The following is a 27,108-nucleotide window of genomic DNA, read 5'->3' as shown; positions in this document are numbered from 1 at the left end:
TGGTCCTGAGCCCACAGCAGGCAGCCTGCCCTCCCCTCGCGTACAAATCTGGGCAGCACATGCCCTCCATGCCTCCCCCGCGGGTGCATGTAGTAGTGGGGAGGCGCCACCACTCACCACCCCCTGGCGCTCCTGGGGTTGCGTTCACCACCCTGGCTGGGCAGCACCTGCCCCAGCCTGTGCCCTACTCCCTCCCTCACTGTGGGGGCCTCGATCTAACCCTCTCCTCATGCCCCTTCTCCCCACAGACTTACTGGCAGCACATCGCTCTCCAAGCTGGTGGGCTGCATATTGGCTATCGGTTCGGTATTAGCTGATATGGTTGGTTAATTATTGGCCGTTGGTATCAGCCAAAAAATCCTTGTTGGTGCACCCCTATTTTGTACTAAATTCTAGTGGTCAGTCTAATTTAGTTATAGAACCTTTCACCTCTGCCTGCAGCATGACCCACATAATCTCTTCTCTATAGTCCTTCACCTCCTCACTTCTCCAGTGTTTACTCCTTTCCCTTTGTGTGCTTGCCAACCTTCCTGTAAACACCATTTCCTGCCTCCCTTGCTGCCTGCCCGCCCACACACCCTACAGCCCCAGGCTGGAGGATGCTCTCTGCAAATAGTTTGAGTTGCCACATTCCACAAGCCCCATAATTAGCTGCATCTGGAAACAGATGTCATAAGGTCTGTCCCTGACACTCTTGGATGATCCCATGGCAGAATTTCAAGCTCTGGCTCCAAAATATGGAAGCACTACAACTTCAGTTGTTACAAAAAATTTTTTGTTAAAAAAAAAAAAAAAAAAAAAAAGCTCTTAAATAGGCCAATGTTGTATGTATGTATGTATTTATTTATTTCCTCCTAATTATTTACAGAAACTATTGAATTGTTTTAGCTGAATCTTTCCCAAATAATTAATTCTGAGGAAGGTGCAGACTATAAAAAAACTTCAGACTTAACAGTGCCAAGTTTGGCAAAATTGTAACAAGCAATCAAAAATATACTTTTTTGTAGCAGGAGGAATCAGACCTAGCTATAAGCAGTGCTGTTACCTGCTTTTATAATCCTTTTGATTAGAATATATATGTAATTTGAATAGTTCTTACTTCATTTTTCTCAGTTCTTACTTCATGTGGGTTTAGGATCTACAGTTCAGATGATTTTATTATTCAGAGAGAGTTGTTTGCAATAATTTAAAATCCTTTCCATGTTTTCCAGTTAATTTTCTCATTTTAATGCTAAACAAAAATAGTATTATCTTATGCAAAACAGTTAATATGCATAGAGAAAAATGAAGTAGTGACAGAAGATTTCTGCAATCAATGACAGCTGTAGCTGTAAGCAAATACAAATTCAAATCACATTATATCCACCGTCTTAAGTTTGTAGAGGTTGATGGTTGCTGACATGTTTTTCCTTTTCATATATTTTATTTTGGCTCTGACAGAGGGTGTGGCATGCAATTGCATTTTATTAACCTTTTAGAAATAGAGGAAAAGAATTAGAGGTACATAAATCAAAGAAGTTTGTCATCTTTTACTTCCTGAGTCTATGTAAGCAGCTATTTTAGGACATCTACAGCAGAGATACTGGATTTATTTTTTGACACAATCAGGTGGTGATTTTATGTATTCTGCTCTGGATTTTGCTCTCATTCATGAAATATTAAAGCTATATCATGGTTCTGTTTTTCTTTATGGAAGGGAAGTTTGTCAGTTTGAATGATACTGTATTCAATTTTCAGATTTAAAAATAGAAAACAGAGAAAATTAGACTTTACCTCATTGTAGATTCACAACTTCAGTTCTTTTGGTAGGAAAAAAATCTTATATTAGCAGTTTAAATACATGAACAACAGTGTATTTTTCTTTCACGTCTCATAATTTGAAAATCATGCAAATCTGTTTTTGAATACAGTCTTCTTTTAAGTTAATTGTATTTGTAATCTGTAGTTCCTTGGGAACAGAACACTATTCAAAAAGTCTGGGGATTAGATTTCCAAGTGTATTTCCCTGCAACCTTTTACTGAAGATTGAAGAAAGGCTAAAGAATGTAAAAGCTAATCTGCTGTTTGTATGTTTTGTCAAAAGCTGACATTTTCAGTTTACAAATGTAGAACATAAATCTTTAATACTAAATGTTTACAAAAGGTCTTTATGAAAGTTCAAAAGTGTAACAGCATACATTTATGTTTCTTCACTGTTGACTATTAACCATCTCCTTTATTTTTTTGTTTCTCCTAACTAATTTCTTGTTACTTTAAGTAAAACATTTTTCCATTAATTGATGAAGAAGGTTTAAAAAGCACTAGAAATACCAAATGTCATATGTAGAACATAAATGGGGTCTGGTTTATGAATGTGAAATGTAAAAGTGGTAGCTTTCTAAATGCTTATTTTCTGTTGTTTTGCAGGTCTGAAGGCGAAAGTTCAAGAAGCATCAGGTATGTGTTCATATTGGCCTGTCTTCCTTCTGTCACATGGTCCCTGTGGAACTTAAGTTTTAATGAAACAATGTGCTTTGATTTATGGCTAATTAGAGCAAAATCACTGAAGCAAAACTTTGTATTTTTATTAAAAAGTCTTGACTTAAGCATGTTGCAGAAGAGAAAGTATAATTTTTTTACTTTGTTTTTGACTTAATTCATTCTATGCAAAAATATAAAAGAATGCCAAAGTGACTGTGCTTCAGCATGACCACCTGTAGACAAGTGCAATACTTGCAAATGTTATTTTCTAACTGCAATATATTACAAGTTTATTTCAAATTTTTTTCTTGAGGGTAATCTTTGGCTCAACCAAACCAAAACTGTGGGACAGCTGGAGAACATATTTTAATGTAGTTTCTAGTGTTCTTTCTACTATGCAGCATCTGGGCCATACTCTTAGCAAAGGAATGAGCCCACTTTTGATTGTGGGGTGTGAGAGAGAGGATGCACGGCTATTAAATGGCATGTCCTTACACAATGTGTATCTGCATTCTTGTTCAGTTTTCATAGTATGATCCAATTTCTCCTAAGTAAAAGAAGGAAAAGAACTTTAGATTTTCTGTAATGTATTTTGCTTACAGGAAGATCCTGATGCTATAGAGCTCCTACAATTCTGCAGTTTTTCAGGATTTTTATTTGTCTGGCTTTGTAAATTATTCATGCCAACAATGACACCACAAACGGCAACAAAAAGCAAAACAAAACAAAAACCCCCAAATCAAGCAACAACAAAGCAGTAAACTACCAGTATTCAAGGTATCTACAAAAATCACCTAACACTAAATTAATTGGTTCCATAATTGTATATCAGCCACTAATAGCTTCCTTCAGAAATAAGCAAAAGATACTCTCACAATCATATACTAGGCTCCTGTGCTTTTCAGCTAATTGTTCAATTAGGATACTTGTTAGGATAACTGTCACATCAATGTAGAATCACCCTGCATGTGGAGAGGGGTGCAAGAGAAGGTGAAAGCGTGCTTTGTACATATATTAGAAAAATTAGGCAGACTAATTGGTGTATACTGCGGACTATCATGAAGGAGAGATATCAGCAAAGGCAGAGGCAAAACTCACTTAAATTCAGAAGTGGCATAGCTTCCAATTTATTCTCAGCTTTATGTGTTCAGACAGTGTAAAAGTTATAGTCATGAAAATGATTTACTGTTTGTAAAGCATTTGAGAATGCAGCATTTTATTGGGAAAAATCCTGAGTTACTTTGTTTGAAATATGAACTAAAAATTGAAGAGAATTTTAGGACCCACTATTGGCCCATTATTATATATATTCATTTAAAATGCTGGGGGTGGGGGCTAGCAGCAAATAATAGCTTTTAAATCATGATCTTCCCTGGAGTTGATTTTAAATTCCCTTAATTGTCAGATTTTAGGCTGTATACACTGCCATATGTGTTGGGAAGACAGATTCTTAATGAACTGAGTTGGGTAACATTCATTGGTGTTCGACTGTTTTTGTGTTTGCCTGTTGCCCCTTATTATTTGCACTTGTTATCTATTTTAAATGGATGTTAAAACCCAACCCAACAGTAGTTAAAATAATGTTGACTATTATTTCTATCTCTCTTCACTGGTGATAGTGGAAGCATTTTTAATTGAAGGTGATGGTTACTCCACTTTTACAACTGTGTGAATGAGATCAAGTTCTGGCCAATTGTGTTTTCTCCTTTGACTGAAATCCTGGCAGGCATGTTGCATGTGATGACTGGGAAAGAATTGTACACTGCCTCATGTTACCACTGCTGGAGGCCGCCTCATCCTTCAAACAGGCATTTTTTAAAGGTGAAACTTTCTTCTTAGAGGTTTTCTGATTCCAAAGGACAATGTGCAGGGTGCAGCATTGTGGAGAGTCTTCTGTATTCGAAAGTTGGGTTTAGTGGGTTCAATCAAATATTTATCTACAAAATCATTTATCCATTCAGGGCCTTCCAAGCATCTGGTCCATAAACAAGAATTACAGTGGAAAGGAAAGAGCTATAAAGAAATCGCATATCCCAACTGACAGATAAATAAGTACCTACCAGCAATTTAAAATTAGGGTAATAAAAACCAACCCCTCACCCCTCAGCTCATGCTTTACAGCAAGTTTTGGAATACTAACAAATCCTTATTTTGGTAGACTTGGATAAGGAGCTGATTTTCAAAATTGAGGACTCAACATTGGGAATTCCCCGCTATTGGTACCCTGTATCTTGTAGCAAAGGTTTGTTCAAGTTGAACACCTCCAGACAGAATCCATTAACACAGCATAGGGACAGAGGCACTATCTCAGATAACCAGGTCTTTTGTGCTTTCTTTGTGAACATCAACACCTTGAACTCTCTCTGGAAACCTATTGGCAGTCAGCACAGGTCCCAGATCACTGATATATAATGTTTTTTCAGCCTGAAATTCTGCTCAATAAGTGGGCTGTGGAATTTGGCACTAGCATCAGCTGTAAAGTGGTCTCAAAATATAGCTTGAAATAGCACGTCTTCCATCAGTCTGGAAATAGGCAAGAGAAGGGGGTATATTTAGGAGTTAGGCCCCAGTTGATGGGAATTCAGTGACTAGGATACCTAGCACACATGGTAACAAAGGTGAATCATCTGCTATTTCAGTTCAGTTCCCTATTCCCTATTATACATGCTTTTTGCTGGTGGAGGTGCACAGATTTTAACCCAAATACACTTCTGTTCTCTTGGCCTCAAAAACATGTCCATGCTTTTGTATTCCTTCTGGTCTAGCTTGTAGTCTTTTGCTTTTTGCACATTCTTACTTATCTTTCTAGGTAATTTTTTGACCTTGTGGTTAAGTTGTTTTATATTGTTTTGCTTTCTTGTTACTTCTGCCACACTGCAAAGATAGGGTGACTATGTGGGACAGTGTGAAATCTGGGACACTGCCCTCCTACCCGCAGGCAGAGGTGGAGGAAGGGCAGCATGGTGCAGGTCTGGTATTACTATTCAGGCAGCTAAGGGAATTAATAACCTGTTAACAACCCATTGTTTCTTCACAGGTGTTATTCCCTTTTTATTGGTCATTCCACTAATCAAGCTAACCTATTTTAGTGCGGTTTTGCTGTCTGCTAGGCTTCCTATTTCAGAGCTCATGCCGCTCTGCCTTTCTTCTGGACTGTGCCCGACCCCTCCCCCCCCCCCCCGGCCCAGCTTCCCCCCGCCCATGATGCTCTTTTCCCCCCGCCCATGATGCTCTTTTTAATTTTCACTAGCCAACTGAGACCAGCCTCTGAAATCTGAGATTGTCCCAACCAAACTGGGACATATGGGCACCCAGTGCGTCGATGAAAATGTCATTTATTCATCTCAAATGAAGAGTTGAAGACAGAACTGGGATGCTTAATATGCTGACTGTAATATGTCAGTGTCTTCTGCCAAATTGTTCTCAGTAGAAGCTATGAAGTAGACTAATATGGCAAGAATCTGCTGTCTGGTCAAACCAGAAATAGAACGCATAGTCTCTGCATTGGTTAGAGCAGTGGTTACCAACCGGTAGATCTTGGAGCACCATGGAGTTGATCTGAGGCTGGGGTGGGGGACTGAGCGAGCACACATGCATGCACGCATGTGCCCCACCCCCATCCCAGGAGGTCAGTCTGTGGGGGAGGGAAGGAGCAGAGGCCAGATTGAGCCCCCCAGGGTCCGGGACAGTGCCACAGAGGAGGTGGGGAGTGTGTAGGTATTGCTGGGGTGTGGGCAAGTTGGGTGTGCATGTGGGGGAGCTTCCCCCCTGCCTGGTCTTCGACATGGCTGAGCCTAGCCCCTCTGCAGGTGCGGGGGAGGGGGATCAGCGCTGCCTGCCTGGCTTGCAGCACACTGCAAAGGGAAGGACAGCAGCTGCCACTGGCAGGCAGCAAGAAAAGCCCCTGGTGGTGGGGAGGGGGGGTGCGGCAGGGAACCAAGCCTGGTGCTGCTGGCTCTTTTGGCCTGTCCCACATCTGCCCAGTGGTGCTGCAGCTCAGCCTACACTGGCTCCTGTTACTGCTGCTGCTCCCATCCCATGGGTTTGCTGGGCATGACGGCACCAAGTGCACACTGGCTTCTGTTGCTGCTCTCGTCCCACTTGCTTGTCCCATGCCTGCCTGGCTGGGCTTTGTGAGCAGCTAAGCTCCTTCATGCCCCCACTCCATCCACACACTCCTCTGCCCAGCCGTGCATGAGGAGGACCAAAGTGAGCTGCAAGCAGAGCCCATCCCACTCCCCTCAGTGCTACAGCTTCCTCTCCTACCTGCTGCCTGGAGCACTGCAGCCGGGACAGGAGGAGGAGTTGCTGGAAGCTGGGGCAGCCCCGCAGTTTCCTGCGCAGCGGCAGCAGCAGCCCTGCCCAGAAGCTGTGTCTGCTGGCTGGGGCTGGTGCCCTCCAGCGGGGGAGGCTGGATGCACAGCAGGAGTTGCCCCAGGTGGGAGTGGGTGGGACTCAGCTCCATGCAGAGTGCAGCAAGGGCAGTCACCAGCGGGGCTGGATACAATTAATTGTTGGGTGCCTGCCTGTGGGCTGGATCCAGTCAGCTGGTGGGCTGTGTTTTGCCCACCCCGCCTGCAAATCAACATTTGTACAGCTTACAGCTTAAAGTGTAACAAGGCCCTAAGATTCTGAAAAGTGCTCTTTGAAAATTGGCCATGAATAGATACTTTGTACTGGCGTGCTGGTCTCACTTCACATTTTCACACATGCATGTGTTGCAGCGTCGGGCATTTTGAAAAGCCCTCGGTGCTGTGACGCATGCAGCTGTATAAGTGGCAAAATGTGCATCAGCACTGAGAAAATGGCAGCGGCACGCTTTTGAACTAAAACACCTCAGAGGCACCGCCGGCATTTTCTGTGCGCTGACATGCATTTCGCCACTTACAGAACTGCACCTGGAGCAGCGTAGTTTGCCTCATCTTGTGTGCAGAGCAGACTCAATTAATCAAGCCTGCTCCGAAGCAGCGAATCTATGGCTCGTCACTGAAAAAAAAAGTACGTGTATTAATGCCCATCTTTCCCATGCAGAAAGGAACATCATTTCAGATTTATATGTAGCTAGGGCTCTCTTGTTGAGTCACAAAAGGTGGTACCGTCTTAGATTAGTAGTTTGAAGGTCCTTATAGCCAACATAAAAGGATTTCTAGAAAGATGTCATGTGCTATTCCCTGAAGATCAGTAAGTCTTGGATCAGACAAGACACCAGATAGACCCAATTGCAAATCCACAGTCAGTTTGAATACCTGTTCCTCCAGGCCCCACACAATGACTGCATATCAGTGTGCCCCGTATTACCAAATAATTAAACGCAAGGAGAAGTCTGGCTCGCAGCCAATAAAAGTCTTTGAGTCATCAGGTCCCAGCCAATAAAAGTCTTTGTGTTCCATTGGTGTAATTTTAGTTTGTTCGTATGTTAAAATTGTTCAAAAGAATAAATAGGTCAGTGAGCATCTGCATTTTTTTTTAAAGCACTTATTTTATTCTAGTAAATAAAATAGTCCCTTGACATTGGTGGTTTCACTGCTTGCCTACATGTATTTTCATTTTGGAAAAAAGATTTCAGGAATTTTACCATTCCTTAGTAGAACAGTTCTGGAGCCTGAGTTTATTTAAAATACTTTCTTGTTATGCTGCACTGTAACTTTATTGTAGTAATCTGTTTCAGGTTGCTTGGATGCAACAGACTTTCCAACACTTTGTAAAAAGTCATTACATTACACTTGGCCTAGGTATTTAAACTAAAGCCATTAAAATAGATAAATTAGACTGAGCATTTACTTTCCCCAAATATAATAAACATGTTCATGGGGATCCATTAAAATGTGTCAGTTTGACAGTCCTTTTAATTAGGTAAAGCTTGTTCCTATGTTTTAAGCAGAAAATGCAATTTATTTTATGTGCATATTTAATACTTGATAGCACAATATGACTGTTAACGCTTAGCCTGTTTACTCTGGAAGTAGTGTGGTATAATTGTCACTTCAAAGTGTATAAGAATAGCATGTAGCAGCACCTCAGAATTAAAAAAAAAAAAAAAAAGTCTTTGTTACCTCTGGACTAGATATCTGAAACTTTGTTGTTTATTGACCTCATTAGAAATACCCCCCACCCCTCCCGACTCTGCACATGGCGTGGAATGAGGATCAAAAAAAGAGACTTCATACTTGTCATCTTAAATCGGTGTGAATCTTTCTGTCTAGCAAACTGGTGAAAGGGTCCGAAACAATACAATTTTCAGCACTGTTATCTAATGACATAAGATGTGTTCTTTTTGTGTGGCTACAGTGTCACAGAGGGTGTAAGACTTGATGAACCATCTCCAAGAAATTTTTCATCAGAGGCGGGCCACCTTTTGGGTAAAGTATTGCTCCATGCTAGCTCCTGATAATGAGACATCATCTAGAGAAGGGGACCCACCAAGAGCTTGTTAGGAATTCTAGATGAATTATTTTCCTTTGAAAATCCTGATTTGAATAAGAATGAAATCCTCTCGTATCCAGGATGGAATTTCTGGTCAAAATATGGTACAAAACAGTCTACACAGATGTTGGTCTGAAGTTAGTCAGAAGGCAGGGTAGAATGACATCTTCAGGCTGCCTATACATGTGCTCGGAGTGGGTGTGGGAGAGCATGTTTTAATTGGAGTACTTTCCAGAGAGGCTAACCCTTCCAGAGGCATGAGGTTTCATAGGCTACAACCTACTTTTGTAGGTGACAGTTTTTGTAGGCCATAGCCTGCAAAAGCCCATACCTGTAGCAGTGCTCCACCTCTGACCTATTGCCCAGATCCAGCCTGTGGAGCTACGTCATCCAGCTTGTGGGTCTCCCTAAGTTTTCAGAAATTTGGCACTCACGTCTGCCAAATTTTCAGATCCATCAGGAGCCCCACAAGCCAAATGATGTGGCTATACATGCTAGATGATGCTAGCATGCAGCCAGGTCCAAGAGATTTGGGTCACCCTGGCTGGATCCAACGTGAAGAATTACCCAGCTCCACTCAACCCCTAGGGCCAGTTACGTAGAGCATTGCTGGTCTATAAGGTGTCTTCCAGCCCTGTCTTGTAAATCAGAGTAAGGATTTGAATCTGAGTCTTAGTTACCTCAGGTGAGTGTTCTGTCCTTTAGCTTTTGTCTTCTCTACATATATCACTTCAGCATATGTGTTTATGCGCAAGAAATCTAGTTTTCTCTCTGACAGAGCATGGAAAACGTGAGTGCCTGAAGTTTCATCAAAACAGATTTCTTGTTTTCTGGCAAGCCCTAGACCTGAGCAGTGCTCTACTCCTACCTCCAAGTGCCAGAGTAGTTAGAGTCTTTGACCTTTCTGAGGCCCCAGGTTTAAATGTTATCCTCAGGATCCATTTAGATAGAAAGGAAGAGGAGATGATCTACACTCTCTTTCTCAGGAGGTTTATTTTGGTTGAGAGGGGATTTCTGTGATTTTTGTGTGAATGCTTCTAAACTTGAGAATAATAATAAAAAAAAGATAGAATAGCTGGCCAGGCTGAAATATATTAGAAAAGGATCTGGGGGTTATAGTGAGTCACTAATGGAAGATAATTCAACTGCATGAGGTGATGCAAACACATCTGAACTTCATATTGGAAGGTCATGTGTTTTAAATTTACTATTCAGCTCTGTTCAACGGTGATGAAGCCTCAGCTGGAGAACTGTAACCTGTTCGAGGTGGTAGTAGTACGCAACTAATGATGCTCTGGATCATGATGTACATGTAAGAGGTCTCATCAGATGCTTGATAAATCAGTTTGTCACTGACGAGCACAATTCAAGAGCGACACAGCTTGTTAAAAGTTTCACAGATCTATGTTGTCCGAGTTGGGGTCCAAGTTTACAGCATGCTTCTTTCTTCCTTCTGCTTTGCTTCTATCATCTGGATCAAACCAACTTCATGTTGAGCTGCACCCAAGGCCAAAAGTTCCCTCTAGATTGGACAGGATTTTTCATACTCCTCCCAGCTTTCTACATTGATGTTCAATGACTTCGTATCATTTTTGCACATGCAGTGGTACTACCATAGAGAGTGATCCTGCCATCGTTAATCTCTCTATACAAAATATTCTTGGGGATACAGTCTCCTCCCGTTCTGACATGACCAATCCATCACCTCTCCTTCTTGATAGTGGTTTCTAGGTGTGCCAGTCTTGTGTTCCAGCTTCACTACCTCTGTGTTTGGTATTCTGTCTTCCTACTCTATTTTCAGGATCTTATGCAGACATTGCATGTGGAAGCTGTTCAGTCTCTTGATGTGTGCCTAGCACGTGCAGGCCACATCTGATCCATAAAGCAGGGATGACAGCACACAAGTTTTGTAGATTCACATCTTCACCTTAGCTGATAGTTTGCTGTTATTCCATGCATATTTCTATAAAAGCCTGAAATTCTTAGCTGCTTTTCTGATTCTGTTAGTCAGTTCAGTCTGAAGGTCAAGATTCCTGCTGATCATTGAACCTAAGTAGTAAAAATGGTCAATGGCACCAAGAGATTTATCCTCTTGTGTGGTGTCGGGTATTGGTTCTTCCACCCTTTTGGTATGGGATCAGTCACCTTGATACTAATTGCCAGCCCAAAGATCTTGCATGACTCCGAAAATCTTCCCAAGAGATTTTGTAAGGAAGATTCACCGTGGGCAATAAGGCCATGTCATCTTCAAACAGGAAGTCTTTCAGTACCGGGTTTTTGCTCTAAAACTTTCTTTGTTGAATAGCCTCTATCTAGTCCTGTTAGAAGATAATGGCAGTCATTGCTGTCCTTGAACGCATGAAGAACCAGGAATTTAAAAGTAGATACCCCTGTCTCACTTATCATTGATGTCAGAGGTGTTTGAGTCTGTTTTCGTACATTACAATTGCCTTCATGCCTCAATGTAATGAGTAAATGATGTTCAACCATTTCGGGGGGACAACCCAGTTTCTTCAGAAGAGTTTAAAAAAAAAAGCTTATCTGTTGCCTGTATTCAAGGCTTTTGTCAGATCAGAGAAGGCTATGTACAGTGGTATTCCTTGTTCTCTATACTTTTCTTGCAGTCGCTTGATCAAAAATATCATATCAATGGTGGAGCAACATGAGTGAAAACCACATTGACTTTCAGATAGATTCTTTCACCTACAGACTGCAATTTGGGGAGCATGATGCGAGTGACCATTTTTCCGACAATGTTCAATAGGGAGATATCTCTATAGTTGTCAGAGTCACTTTTGTCCCCTTTGTTTTTGTATAATTGTACAAACTGAATGTCTTTGAAATCTTGCAGTACTACTTTCTCTTTCCAGCAGAGCAGCATAAGTTCTTGTAGCTTTCAGAGTAAATCATTGTTGGCACGTTTTTAGATTTCAGCAGGCAAACAGTCGTTGCCTACTGCCTTGTTCCCAGGAATTGATTTAACGGCTTTCTGTAAATCTTCTAATGTAGGTTTATTGTCCAAATCCATCATAATGTCAAACTGTGGTAGTCCTTTGTGTTTTGTGTTTGATTTCAATCTCACTGGAGTTTAGGCTTAGGCAAGTGCTGTGGCTCTGGCCCCACCCTGGGTTTGGGGCTACAGCTGGAGACTCAGATGCCACCTGCCCACCTCTACTGCCTCAGCAAGCCCTGCTATGCTTCCCTTGCAACCCCCAGTTTCCCTTCCCCATGCCACTTCTCCATCATTCTCCCCCTCCTGCACTCCTCATCTTTGCTCTATGCTGGCGGTCTCTGTCCCTGCTGCAGCTTGGGTCATGGAGCATGGCTGCAGTCCAGCCCTGTAGCAGCAGTGGCAGGGAGTCTGCTGCTGCTGCAGGGCCAGAATGGAACAGCAGTGTCATCTCAGCACCACTGCTGTGGGGCCAGACTTGAGCCCCATGCTGTGCAGGGGTGGAGCCTAATGGTCTGGTACAGATAGAACCTACTGGTACAAAGCAAAGGTAAGGGGGGCTGCAGGGGCAGCTGGGTGGGCATAAACTTTTGCAGGGTGAGAAGACTAGAGGAAGAGGGGTTCAGGGACATGAGGCTGCAAGTGGCAGAAGTGGCCTGGAGGGGGGAACAGGGGAAGGGGCATTCAAGGCAGCCTGATGCTGTTGGGGGAGTGGGGGACAGACATAATGGAGGAGTAAATGAGGGGGACAGGTAGCAGGGGGCAAACTGTTTGCCTCTTCCACTGCCTGGCCCTGAGCACCTGCCACCACCACCTGCCCCATTACTGCCTTTCTTACTACTTCTCTTCCCACCACCTGCAGCAGTAGAGAGGGATGAATTTCAAAATGATTCTCCAATAAATAGAGTCCATAAATGGAAAATTATAATGCAGGTATAAATGTTTTGTATGTAGAATCCAATTATTAGTGGGCTGCCTTACATTTGGGGTCATCTTGTATTTGGGTAAATAAGGTAATATTAAGTAAAACTGAGCTAAGTGGATAATTTCCATGCCTGAAAGATCAGGTTAGACAAACTTTTGTGAGGGATTGCCTAGGCATATTTGATTCTGCTTCAGAGCAAGGGGATAGAGCAGATGAACTCTTGAGATCCTCTGCAACTCTGTGTTACATTGAAAATGGGGCTGTTTTCTACGGGAACCTGGGCATGTACAGAAGTGCTCTGTGCATGTTTTACAGTGCTGTAATTTAGAACACTTTTTATAGCACTGTAAAGTTACGGATCTTTTAAACATGACAGAAGTGCAGTGTTTGGGAGGGTGCTGGGGGTGGAGTGGAGGGTCTCTGAGCCTCCCTGCACTTTCCAGGCTAGGAGGCAAGGGGTGTTCCACAACCTCCAGAGACTTCTCCACTGGTCGGAAATTTGAGTAGTGTGCAGAAATAATTTAAAGTGCTGTAGGTTGCTAAAGTGCTATAAAATACAGCACTTCAAATTCAATCTCATTTAAGAAGGGTTAATTTAAACTGCTGTACCCATTTTTAAAGGGCTGTAAAATTATGCACTTCTGTTAAGCCCCGGAATAAAATGCTTTAAATGGTGAACCCCCTTCCCCCCCACACACGCACACAACTTCTGTACATACCCCTGTTTCTGAATCTTTATTTTCTATTGTCTGTGTCCTAATTCAGAGGACTGAAGTCAATAGGCATGCACTTTACCCAAGTAAACTTGAAGGGCCAAAGAAACAAGTTGGAAGGAGTGTGGGACCTGCTAAATCAGCCAGAATTCCTCAGGGTTGCAGTACCTACCAGATAGGCTTTGCAGCAAGCCAAAGAGGTCCTGGCTGTGTGGAGAATGAGAATGGGAAGGAAAGCCCCATTTTATCTTATTCCTCTTGCTCCTTTTAAGGTATCTGATGCCCTTATGCATCTAGGAAGCAGCAGGGAATCTTCCAAAACTCGTGGTGTCCAGAGAGATCCCTGAGGATTGGAAGAGGGCCAATGCTGTGCCTGTCTTCAAGAAGGGGAGGAGAGAGGACCCGGGCAACTATAGGTCAATTATAGTCTAACTTCGATCCCAGGGAAAATCCTGGAAAAATTCATTAACGAGTCTATATGCGATAGACTTGCAGAAAGTTGGATTCTGAATGACAGCCAGCATGGTTTCGTTGCAGGCAGGTCTGGTCTTACCAACCTCATCTCCTTTTATGATCAGGTAACTCACTCACTTTGTATACCATGACTTCCAAAAATCTTTTTATCTGGTATCCCATGATATTCTGGTGACAAAATTGGAGGATTGTGGGCTCAACTGCGAGACAGGTGAGTACGAAACTGACTGTGGTTAGGACCCAGAGGGTCCTAATGAATGGATCTGTGTCGTCTTGGTGAGAAGAGGCCAGTGTTGTCCTTCAGGGGTCAGTGCTTGGTCTAGTGCTATTCAACATCATCTTCATCAGTGATTTGGATGTGGGGGTAAAGAGCTCAATGGCCAAGTTTGCAGACAACACCAAGTTATGGGGAAGCGTGATTATGCTTGAAGATAGGCTGCAGATACAGGTGGACCTAGACAGGCCGACAAGTTGGGCGGTTTGGAATCAGAAATTCAACATCAAGAAATGTAAAGTGCTCCACCTGGGGACGAACAATGCCCTACACACCTACAGGCTTGGCAATGCCAATCTGACCAGCACTATGAATGAAAGGGAGCTGGGGGATAATAATGGACCATAGTATGAACATGAGCTGGCAGTGCGACATTGTAGCCAACTGGGCAAATAATACTCTGGCATGTATCAATCAATGCATGTCTACCAGCACCAAGGAAGTGATTCTTCCACTTTCCTCATCTTTGGTGAGACTGCAGGGGGAGTACTGCGTCCAATTCTGGGTGCCACACTTTAACAAGGATGTGGTAAAGCTTGAGAGAGTTCAGAGAAGTGCCACCCAAATGATCAGAGACTTGCATGGCAAGCCATACGAGGGAAGGCTGAGGAACCTGGGACTCTTCAGCCTGAAAAAGAGAAGGCTGAGAAGAGACTTGGTAGCAGCTTACTGCTACATCATGGGTGTACATCAATGGCCTCCCTTCACAACTGTTCACCAGAGCACTCTTGGGGAAAACAGGAGTAATGGTCACAAACTCCTAGAAGACTGTTTCAGGCTCAACAGTAGGAAAAACTTCTTCACAACTAGGGTATCTCCAGACTGTTGAATAAGCTCCCTCTAGAGGTGGTGCAATCACCTACCCTGGAAATCTTCAAGAGGAGGCTGGACAGTCACCTTGCTGGGGTTACCTGACTCCAGCTGTCATTCCTGCTTGGTGGGGGGGACTGTACTCAATCTTCCAAGGTCCTTCCAACCTTACAATCTAGCGATCAATCTGTGAAAATAATTCCCATCAGAATCTGAGCCTGGTCTTGTGAAGAGGCTTATCTTAGTTTGATAGCTGTGTGAATTTTTAGAATCATAAAACTGAGGTCAAAGTCTAGACTCCTATAAATAAAAGGTGCAAACAAAAGTAACAATTTTGCCTGATCTGGCCGCAGAAAGCAGCTTATAGCTGTGACGAAACAGAAATTCACAGCTGCTGACAGCTTAAAAAATGGCTGATTCAGTGAAAATCTGACCCCTCATTGCATGAAGTGTCAAATAAAGACATTTCAAAATGTAGCATTTTTTGTAATTTGTGTCTGCTGAGCTCTAGGGCTGTGCCAAGCTTCAGTCACTGATTCAATTTGGTGAAGATTCGGCCTGATTCGGCAGCCGAATCTCCGAATCTGAATCAAAATCAGGAAATCCTTTAATCTCTCCAAGTTGATTTGGATCCCTCCAAATTGATTCAGAGAGATTTGATGATTCAGACATAGACACAGCTTTAAATGTTTTTTTCTGTATATCTCAAGGTACCAGGTACGGCTTGTGAACACTGAGATGCTGGGGCAGGTGGAGTATCCCACAGGAGCATGGGGGGGGCCCAGTATGCTTGGTGGTAGACCTGGAAGCAGACCAGAAGCACTTCTGGTCCACTTGTGGAGTGCATGGGGTATCCTCCCCCGCCCCCTGGCTCAGCAGCTGGTGCCTCCTGGGTTTGGGGGGGGCACCCAGGGTCCCCCCCCGCCCCGCAGTCAATTGGTGAGCCAGGAGGTGTGCTGGTGGGTGGTACTTCCAGGGGAGTACTTCTCGATCTGCTGACAAGCATGAGGAGAGCCCCTCTGTGCTCCTGTAGGACACTCCATCTGCCCCACCATTGCAACATTCACAAGCTGCCTGGTACCTCGAGGTATGTAGAAAAAACATTTAAAGCTGTGTCAGTGGCTGAATTGCTGATTCTCTGAATTGGTGTCAAATCTTCAGATTTGAATTTGGCTGAATCAAATTGGGACAGTGATCCAAATCAACAAAACAAATCACTGTCCCCCAAGTCCGGCCGAATCCGAATCCAGTACGCTTCATACGCTCTTGCTGAGCTCAACCTGTTGCTGTTTTCAGAATGGGAGGAGAGAAAGGGAGCAGAGGGAGTTCAGTCCTGGGATTTTTCAGTGCCCCCCGCCTTGGAGGGTGGATGGGGTGTACTGCCTCTCAGCTTTTAATAAAACTTTTTACCTTTGTAAAGGAGATCATATGTGTGTCTGTAATCACATATTTTGAGTTTGATAATGTTTAGATATAATGGCGTGTGCCTGTTTTTGGCTTTAAGTATGTGTAATTAGATCTACAAGTACTGAAGAATGAAGATGCAAACATTATTAGCTAGTAAGCATTCTTAAAAAGTGAATAAGCGTCTTTCTGTGAATCTCTTGATTAGGCCTCTGGCACACATTCAGGTAAAGGTGCCATGGGATCTGATATCTGATTCCAACAACTCTGCTTCCTGCCATGCCACATGTGAATGGCAGGAGGCATGATCGTGGGATCAGTGATCAGATCCAAATCATACCCTTTCTATGTGGCAGTACACTGGAACTGGGGCAGATGATCAACTGAATGGCTTTACCTCATGAAAGACCCTGATTCTCTAAGTCCGACCAGAGCTGGCACACGGGTTGGAGACTGCCGCTGTCCAGAGTTAATTCCAACAAGAAGCTGATTATAGGGCATCGGTCCCAGAGATGCCCTTATCTGCCCTGACTACTAAAACAGTGTCCATAATCTAAAGTCAAATTTAGTGTCATGTGAATTGTTTTATGCTGTTGCAGATAGAATTTATACTTTTTTCAGATATTCTATTAATGGTACATTTACAAATAATTTATGAAGGTTTCATAAATGATTAACAGAAGTTTTAATACCCAGGTTAGAGAAACCCAAGAAGTCAATGGATTCATTGTAGTTCTGTGTAATACCCTCTATAATACCTTATAGAAGTGTGATGTCAGTAACCTCTAACACATCACTTATGCTTACAACATTTCAACATTTTTAGTTCTTTTTGACTATAACTTTTCCCTTCATAACATGTGGTGCTTTTATCTTTGTTGGCAGATGCAAGCTTACCAAAGAATAATCTTGTACAAGTCCCTGTTTCATCTCCTCTAAAAAATATCAGCTAGTGAAATCATCCACAGAATCATTGTTAGGAAAAAAATATTTATCATAATCTTCTAAAATGTTCTGTTTGAACAAGAAAGGAATTGTGCACTCATACACTGTGCACACTTCTCTTTAAAGCTGTTTGTAAAGAAATATTTTAAAAATATATTTAGTACATGATGTGAAGAACAGGGTAACTCAGTATGAGACATGAGTCCCTCTACAACTCAGTTAAAAAGAAGATATCTCATGTTAAAGGCTGAGCCCTGCAAATCACAGGTGACTGCCAACTTCCCTCAGCCTTCTGACAAAGCCAAAGGTATTGCCTTTAGAGACTCCTGATAGATATAAGATCTAAAAAGTGCCTGGGAAATAGCTGAGTCTTGAGTTAGGACCAAGAAAAGGTAATCTAATATCTGGTTGTATCAAATCTACTAGTTAAAAACTGTTTAACTAGTGTTAAACTAGTATAACAAAAAGCACAGATTGACCCACAGGCCATTATTTATTATTCCACTTGGTGTTCTTAATTACCCATGGACACGCTCCACACTTATGCCAGCACTACAGAGAGTAGAACTATCCACTTGTGCATGCTGGGACATGGAAGTCAGGATTGGAGCTTTGTAAATTTGATATGTTCTACACTCTTTATCCTGTTCATGGGAGTTTATTTCCTTTATTGTAATCTCAGCTTTTAAAAAAAGAAAGTTCCTCAAAACTTCAAGCAGACAAGGTTCTTTGGGTAAATCCAATATCTTTCATTAGACCAAATGATATAGTTGGAAAATTTTTCTTCGCAAGCTTTTGGGTACTAAAACCCTTAGTCAGGCTGAGGAAGTGTCTGCAGTTGGTCTGTGCAATTTTCTGTAGTGTAGGTGGGCTCAAAATAACATTCCTTTGCAGTGCTTAAAACCAAAACACAGAAGTAGTAGTAGTGTGGTACTGTGCTTAAGAAGCAGAAAGGAAAATTAATTAAACAGACACAAGATTTTCAAGAATAACTTGTCATGTTGAGTTCCTTCCTTTTTGGGTGTCTAGCTAGAGACATTTGAAGGAGCCTGGTGGTCAGAAAGTATTGAGTACCCATCTTCTGGTAATCCAAGACTATTCCAAAACTCTCTTGTTGCATCTCCAAAACTTACATCAAGCCAAAAAACCTGATCTATTTTAAAAGTGCTTGTTTACTGTAACCATTCAACCTGGGTGAAGTTTAACAGTACATAGGGCAAGAAGTTTAAAAAGTTTTCATATTGACATACAGTTAATAATAGAGGGGAGGAGGAGGAGCTTAGAGTTTATTTTTAAATTAAGCTTGTTCCATTTGTTTTATATAATTCTGAAGTAGGGAAATTAAGAAACAAAATATGTTATTGGGTTAAATCATCTAAACACAATACTGAGAGAACAGATGCTGTTGAGAAACAAGCCTGTAGGCCTGATTCTGCATTAGCTGACTCATGCTACAGGCTTCAGTATCATAGCTCATGGCTGCATTGTAATGTTGGCTAGAAGAAAAGAGAGATAAGGAAAATCACTTCTTAATTCTGCTCCTAAACTCCAAAGTCAGTACATGACCCTGAACAGTGTTATGTACTTTCCAGTACGGCTTTCCACATACTGAAGTATTGTTCTGGATATTAAAATGTTTCATAATTGGAATAAAATCTGCAGGTGGTGTCAATGAACCTAAAATAACTACAGCTATATCATCAATTATGTTTTGGTGACAAATCTCCTCTTGCATGAAGTAAGCTAACTCTTCTCTTATTTTCCCCATCTTAATGCTTCATTAGGCTCAATTTGTCAAAGAAATACCACAACAGCAAGGGGTTGAAGCTTACACCTAGCAAAAATGTATTTCAAATTGAAAGTGTTTTTTATCATCTGGTAGTAGCTATACAAACAGCTAGAAGCGCACTGATATTTTAATGAAAATGTTGCCTCAAGTAATGCACATTATAATAATATTGTAATGTACAAAATATTTGCACTGAAAAATAGAATTAAGTCTTGCTAATAGCAAGCAACATCCAGGTGGATAAATTGGCATAAGTAAGCACTTTGTCTGGAATTCTCTTTCCACTGAAATACAGGCAGCTATAATTTATGGAAGCCTCTGAATGCTGATTGTGCTCAATGAATTCTCCTGACAAACCAATAGTTGTCCAATTTGCAGTCCTACAGAAAAGACAAAGCTTGATAAGTAGCCTCATATGACTCCATTGCAAATAACTTTATGCTCTGTTCTTATTCAGGAGTAGTCCCATTGGCTGCAATGTTGGATGAGACCCTTTTACTAAAGAACACGTGCATAAATTAATTAAATCAAGCATACTGTAATACCATAGAATTTATTTTCTTTGTAGATCAAGTAACTGAATTTTTTTTCACATGATTTCATTATTCCAAGGTGACTGACTGGCATTCATGCTTCTTACTCTGAAATTCATGAGAGGCATTTGGCTAAAACTGAAGAGATGGAATGTAAATATAGATGTAGAAGAAAGTTTTAAGAGGGTTAGTTTGTATACACCTTTTCTGCACACTTCCTAATGGCTCCTGGGGCCTTTAGTTGAAGTATGTTTACAGCATCTGTAGAAGTGGTAATAATTACTTGAGACAAAATGCTGGGGTGATGAAGGAGAGAGAGGATGTGCCTTGGCAGAACCATATACTGTGGACTGTATCATATTAAAGATGTTTCTTAGGGAATTTTGAGCATTAGCTTGTAAAGTAAGCAATTAGATGCACAAAGCAATTAGCTATTTGCATATGCAGTAATGGACACTGGGCATCCTTTGCACACGGCCAGTAGAAAAGTGAACAAGCTTCTTCAATAGAACTCTACAGTGCATCTCTTACTTGTGCCATCCTACGCTTCATAGTTTTATTCTTGTCATCATGAGAAGTTTTTTCTAACCTCGTCAGAATAATATCTTAATGGACCATGTTCCAGGTGTATGAATTTCTTTATGGTCTTTGTTTTATTTGAATTTGTATTCCAGGCATTTCTGTGGCCAACGGTTGACTTTTCAAGAATGATCCTGGGATGAATACTTTAAATATGATTTAGATACTTGGTTCATTTTCTGAGCTGTTCTAATGATGTTTTTGGAAGGACTCCAATAAAAGTGCAATAGGAAGCAAATTAAGGGTGTATTTGGTAAACTGGCATCTGGGATTGCTGTGAATAACATAACATTTTAATAAGTGTTTTCCCTTGCTGTTTAGGTTTGGATTTTGAAAGCATAAAACTTTTATACCTATTAATAGGTATTTTAATGTACTCCTTAAATTATGCATCAGTGTACCTATGATTCTCTGTACTAACTTATGTTGCTGATAGCAGTATCATCTCTTTTTACAGTAGGTCTTGTCTAAAGCATTTGGAGTGCCTGCCAATAAATGATTTAGCCACTTCTTAATCTCAGTCCATGAAATGCAAGTCATTTTTTCTCTTTTCACAGAGGCTTGGGATGTATGTAGCAGCACAAGAGCTATAGTGCTTCTGCCTGGGGAACTGGCAAGTGAGGAAAGGGTGTGGTATCTCAGTGTGTGCCTTGTGCCCTATAATTATGTGTCCTTCTGGAGAGAATTTTAGTGGCTTTATCTACATCTCACGTTTTGCCCACATAGCTAAATTAATCTGAAGTGTGTGTAGGAAGTGAGGGACATATCAAAACCCTTCTCATTTGATTCTGACAGCTGTTTTATGAATTATTCTTGTGGGTATGAGGTGCATGTCCACTACAGGAGGTTCATGTTAGATCTATCTTGGCAAATGCCTTTAAGTGCTGACAAGCCCTGGATGGTCCTGTGAGTTTGCATTCTATCTGTAAGAACAAGGAACCAAGTAGCTAAGATGCCCTTAGTGGGAAACCTGTTCTCTTCCCCTTATCTCCTTATGGTGGATAGATCTTGGACCTGGTTTCTTTCCCCCATAGTCTAACTGAAAGAAGAAAATCAGTAGTTGGGACCTGTTTTGGATGGTGGTTGTTCATGGAGGGGGGTAGAGGGGAAAATGCAGGCTGTTCTAACAGCTTCTAGCTACAAGTAGTCACAGTTCATGTTGTGGAAATCTCTCTCCCACACTGTTGGCCTGTTTTTGAATTATTTATAGAGCATCCTTACAATAATTTGACTCAAAAATACTTCATGGTAAATAGGACACACGTGCATGTAAATCATGTGGTATGACTGGAATGTTGTAGCTGTGATGGTCCTGGAAATATCCAAAAGGCAATCATTTTCTGTGATATCTTTTATTGGACCAATTGTATAGTTAGGAGAGCTGTTGGATAAGATTTTCGGCATCAAGTACCCCTTCCTCAGAGAGGCAGGCACAGGTTTGGCTAAATATTAGAGAAAAGACTCCATGTAAATGCAAACAGTCCGCTTGGAGGAATGGAGGAGGATTGCGAACTATGAGTGAAGAGGTGTTTATTGGGAGCCCTTCTAAGATGAAAGCTACAGGAGAATAGTTTCGTAGTTTCATAGTTTCTAGGGTCAGAAGGGACCTGAACAGATCATTAAGTCCAACCCCCTGCCATGGCAGGAAGGAGTACTGGGGTCAAACAACCCCAGCAAGGTGTTCGTCTAGCCTCCTCTTAAAGACCCCCAGGGTAGGAGCCAGCACCACTTCTCTTGGAAGTTGGTTCCAGATCCTAGCCGCCCTGACAGTAAAGTAGCGCCTCCTGATGTCTAGCCTGAATCTACCCTCTGCCAGCTTCTGACCGTTATTCCTGGTCACTCCTGGCAGTGCTCAGGGGAACAGGGACTTCCCCAGTGCCTGCTGGTCCCCTCTGACTAGTTTGTAACAAGCCACTAGATCCCCCCCTCGGCCTTCTCTTTTGGAGGCTGAACAGGTTCAGGTCCCGTAGCCTCTCCGCGTAGGGCCTGCCCTGCTGCCCCCTGACCATACGAGTGGCCCTCCTCTGGACCTTCTCCATGTTGTCCACATCCCTCCTGAAGTGCGGCGCCCAGAACTGGACGCAGTACTCCAACTGCGGCCTGACCAGCGTCACATAGAGGGGGAGGATCACTTCCTTGGACCTGCTTGAGATGCATCTGTGGATGCTTGACAAGGTGCAGTTGGCCTTCCTGACTGCCTCCCCACACTGCCGGCCCATGTTCATCTTGGCATCGATGATGACTCCAAAATCCTTTTCTGCCTCTGTACTGATGAGAAGGGAGTTACCCAACCTGTAAGTATGGTGCCGGTTGTTCCTCCCCAGACTGCATAAGCAGTCTAGTTTGTGGCAAGACGAGACCATTCAAGGAAGTGGCAGCTATTCCAAGGTGCAGGGAGATTAGTGGCTTGTAAGACTGTAACAAGCCAAAAAGCCACTGTCTGTATTAAGTCCAGATTTTTTACTGTCTGGTAGAGTTATCAATTTCTGATCCCAGGCTTGTCTTTTGAAGGTGTTTTTGTAAATTTCCTTTGAGTACAACACTTTTGAGGATGGAGAGGGAGAAATTCTGTGAAAAACATACTCCCAGCAATGTTCATGTATCTCTCTTTCCTGTGAGTTCATTCTAATGCAGGGGTGGGCAATTATGTCTGGCAGCTTACTGAGTTGTGGCAAGCTGTTGCCATGTTGTGATCAGCAGTCCTGCCCCCCTAACCTTTGCTACTCGAAGTCCCTTCCCTTGTCCCCCAGAAGTACTCCTTTCAGCAAGGGGCTTTGCCATCTGGGAACCAGAAAAATACCAAATTATATTCTAAGAAGCAAACTTGTACAACATTCATTAATTTGATTTTAAAAAATATTTTTGTCCTGATTTACATGTATTTGTGTAGTGTACATAGAGGTGATTGCACAATAGCTTAAAATGAAGTCTTACTTGTGTATTGTGGGGGGTGCATATAGGTTTGGGGGAGGGGTTGTGGGGTGTGGGTAGGTATGGGGTTTGTGGAGAGTATATGTGGGGGGAGGGTGGCTGGCGTGTGTGAGGGGGGTGTAGGGGTTTGCGTGGGTGCATGTATATGGTGGGGTGTGCATGTGGGACTCACTCTATAAACACACACTCTGTCTGTTTCTGTCTGCCCTGCCTACATACACACATACTGGCATGGCCCCTTGCGCTGCCCTCCAGCAATTCAGCCACGCACCACTTGGTGCTGGAGAAGGGTGAGAGCAGGAAGAGAGTGAACTGGCTGGGAGTGGGGTGGGGCTGGTCTGCTCAGTTCCACTGAGGGCTCCCCCTGGCTCCTACTCTCCCTGGCTCCTGTCAGCTTTGACAGGCAGGCAGGAGCAAATAAATTTTAATTTACTACTTTTTAGGGGTCCTGCAGGCTAGATAGACTGGCCTGGTGGGCTGGATCCAGCTTGCAGGCTATATTTGGCCCGCCCCTGTTCTAATGTTTAGTTCCCGTCTGGTTTCACCCACATAGTTTTCATGAGAGGGCATATGGTACACTGGATGAGATGCACCATGTTCTGTGATGTACATGGGTAGTATCCATGGATTGTGATGGTTTTATCGTGAGGGGTGTTTGCTGCTGTAACATTGGAGATGTGTTGACAGGCTTTGCATTTATTTTTGAGACGGGATTGGAGTCTGATCAGAGTGGGGTTTGCTTCTGATGATGAGCAAAAGCGGACTTGGGTCTGGCCCATTTTTCCTTTACAGCAGATGTCAGAGCAAACTATTGGGCAATACAGCAAGCATGTGTTCATTATATATAGCTATCAGTGCCTTTTATATGGAGGGATCCATTGGCCTGTAGCCATCCTTGTGTGAAATAGAAAACTGGAAGTATTTTTTCCCCCAATAATTTAAAGCCAGCAAATCTGATACTGAGAAGAGCTTGTTCCTTTGTTGTTCCACATCGGTTATATTCATTCACATAATCACTGCATATGGCTTCTTGCTAAAACCAACAATGCTAATACTTTATGAGGAAGTACCTTACCTTAGCATGATGGCTGGAATGGTTGTAGGAAGTCTTATCAGAGTGTTTTAATTACTTCTAGTGCCTATTTTATGTGATGAATGCATCCAGACTATAATTTCAACATGCCTAGTATTATAATTCCCCCTAAAAATAGTTTTAAGGATGGTCTTTAAGAAATCCAAGATTTATTGGGCCCTATTTGTACAAAGTCTAGGAAATTATTATGGCAGTTTGGGAAAGGTGGAAAAGGTGACTGTAAGAATGACGGTGACAACGACAACAAAAAGATTGGACAGCACATTGACAAGAAATTATACTTTTCTATGGAGGCAGCTATGATGTCAATCGGGAAGCATAGTTGTTGGGTGCTTTTCTGGTAAGGGGATGAGGCAGTGTTTTAGGGGAATGGAGAAAACACGCACAGAAAACAAGAGTTCTTTTTGCAAAGAAACTTTTTAAAAGAATCTGTATTTCAAAAGGAACTGCAGTTTTAAAAATACTCCAACAACATTATTATGTATCCACTGAATGTCCAAATAAACCTTGCACGTTTTCAGCTGAGCAGCTTTTTGTTTAGTACATTCACCACCACACAAATAGCACAAAGTAGTTTGCATCCTGCTACACTGAGACTGCTTGACATACTTTGGTGACTCAATTTCTCTTAGCCTTGGCATGGGAGTCTGCCTAGAGAGTAAACACAACCTTCTGGTTTTCCTTCCAATAATTTTGCAGCTTTCTGCAGATTTTCATTATTTTTATTTTATGTTTCATCAGCTGTGAGAGAAGAAAATCAGAACCCCACCATTACAGATAATTTCTGATAGCAACCTCACAAGCATGAGCTTAGGGTAAGCATCGGGGCAGCCTGTGATCTTATGGCTGATCAGATACTGCAGGCATGATCATCTCGGGGAGTGAGGAGCTGAGTACCTGCAAAAGAGGTAAAAATGAATGGCCTTCCAGCTGTAGGAGCCATGTGCAGCCAGGACTGAGAGGCCCCACAACTGATGGGGTTCTTAGCCCTGGCATGTGTGAGACGGGGGCAAGATCCTTGCATGAACTGAGGGTCTCAGGCACCTCTGAGACTTGGGGATCATGGCAGCCATGATCCCCAGGGCTTGGGAGTTTCCCTCTGGATACGGTGTACCTCTGCTACTAGGAGCCCTGTGAAATGATGGAGGTCCCAGTCAAAAGGGACAGCCTGCTACACATGCAAATTATAGCTTGATAGCAACCAGCTTTACAGTTAGTACACATTTTTTGAGGTCTAACTTTAGACAGTTGAATGGTGGTTTGGGGTTTTTTTTAATGGCTTTGTGTCGTATTTAAATGATCTGAGTTTGTTTTTTCCCCTTTCTCCCCTTGCATATGTTTGAAGTCAAGATCACAAGAAATGAGTTTCTTTTTAAGCAGGTTAACTGGATTATAAATAGCACTGTTAGAACAGTGGGAGCTTAGAAATAAGATGTAAAATTATCTTAACATTTAAAGCATCTCATTTTGTCCTTTTTCTCTTGAATTAAATGTGTGTCTGTGTGTGTGTGGGGGGGGGGGGTTGGGTTTTTTTTGTTTTGGTTTCTTTGTAGTTTTTTGACCGTTTCTGAACTTCAAGCTGCTTTATTTGTTGCACACTAATTCTGTGTGTAAGGTTGTATGCTACGAAAAGGCTCTCCCATTCCTGAATTTTGTTTTCCTTGTGTCTCTAAATGACTTGAAGATCATAACACACACCTGGTACTTTACAATATTTTATGTGATATTAGTTCTAAATTGGCAAAGGGGCTTTGTTTGTCATCACTTTTTCTTCCTAACTTTTGGCCTTCAGAAAACTTTTCCTAGGAGGTTTCAAGGTTATTTCATCAGACCTTTGGAATAAATCATTTAACTTATTTCAGTTTTAGTTTTATACTGTCAGTAATTTGTTCATTCCTTATAATAGAAATAATGTGTACCAGTGGTGCTGGATGTGCAAATCTAACTGAATCAGAAATATAATGTATTTGATGTCCTGAAAGGAGTGTTTATAAGCTATTTTTTTTTAAGTCTCACATAACCCAAAAACTAGTTCATATGAAGATCTAATTAACATAATGAGTCAGCTTGAATACTTCTAAGCATTCTGGCCATCTTTCTTTAGACAACCTATGCCACTTGAATGGAAAAACAACTTAAAGATTGTGGGTGATGCTTATGGGGAGATAACAGAGATGCCATGTTTGCTTACAATTTATTTTGATGAATACAGGTTTTAGAGTGAAGTTATGAAATCTGATTGTGTTTCAGCAGTATTTCTCTTACTCATTGAGCTATTGCCAGCCCAAAGGTATAATAAAAAGAAATGAGCACAAATGCTGAGGTCATCTGAAAAATATCCCAATTACTGTATATACATTTCACTGTAAAGGGCAAAAAGGGCAAAATGTTTCCAGACTAAAGTAAAGCAATATATATATGCAACTCTTGTCTTGTCACATAACAAAAATTAAAGACCATAGTTATTTTAAAAATACTATTTGCCATTTAATTCAGGCTGCACTGAACAGCTTATATGCATCAGTAGAAATTAAATTAATGTAACTTTACTATCATAACTCCATACTGCATATGAAAATATATCTCATTATCTTCAAATAATTAACCTTTTTGGAGGGGAAAAGGAATGGCCAAATGGGGCAAAGGGATTTTAATATAGAGGCTGTCAGGACCAGTCCTGCCTAACTTTTACTTGATTGCTGTTACAAGTAGCTGGGTTGGCCAGGACCCAACCCCATGCAGTTCATCTTTGTCCGTGGTTTATTGTGAGTGTACTTATGGAGCTTAAAGGCTGAAGGGCCAATC

The 27,108-nt window shown here is 42.0% G+C and overlaps 1 protein-coding gene across 6 annotated transcripts in view; it reads left to right on the top strand.

Annotated features, from left to right (window-relative positions):
* Nucleotides 1–27,108, top strand: part of IQSEC1 (IQ motif and Sec7 domain ArfGEF 1) — a 684,223-nt gene that overhangs the window by 161,290 nt on the left and 495,825 nt on the right. For all 6 annotated transcript variants that reach the window (XM_090022969.1, XM_090022967.1, XM_090022972.1 and 3 more), the window contains exon 2: nucleotides 2,407–2,436. In XM_090022969.1, the coding sequence (XP_089879095.1) occupies nucleotides 2,407–2,436 (30 nt within the window). The remainder of the gene's footprint in view (nucleotides 1–2,406; nucleotides 2,437–27,108) is intronic.

This window comes from Crocodylus siamensis, chromosome 11 (genome assembly GCF_052110815.1).
Source record: "Crocodylus siamensis isolate JL-2025a chromosome 11, ASM5211081v1, whole genome shotgun sequence".
Classification (NCBI taxonomy): domain Eukaryota; kingdom Metazoa; phylum Chordata; order Crocodylia; family Crocodylidae; genus Crocodylus; species Crocodylus siamensis.
This window is presented reverse-complemented; position numbering and strand designations above follow the sequence as displayed.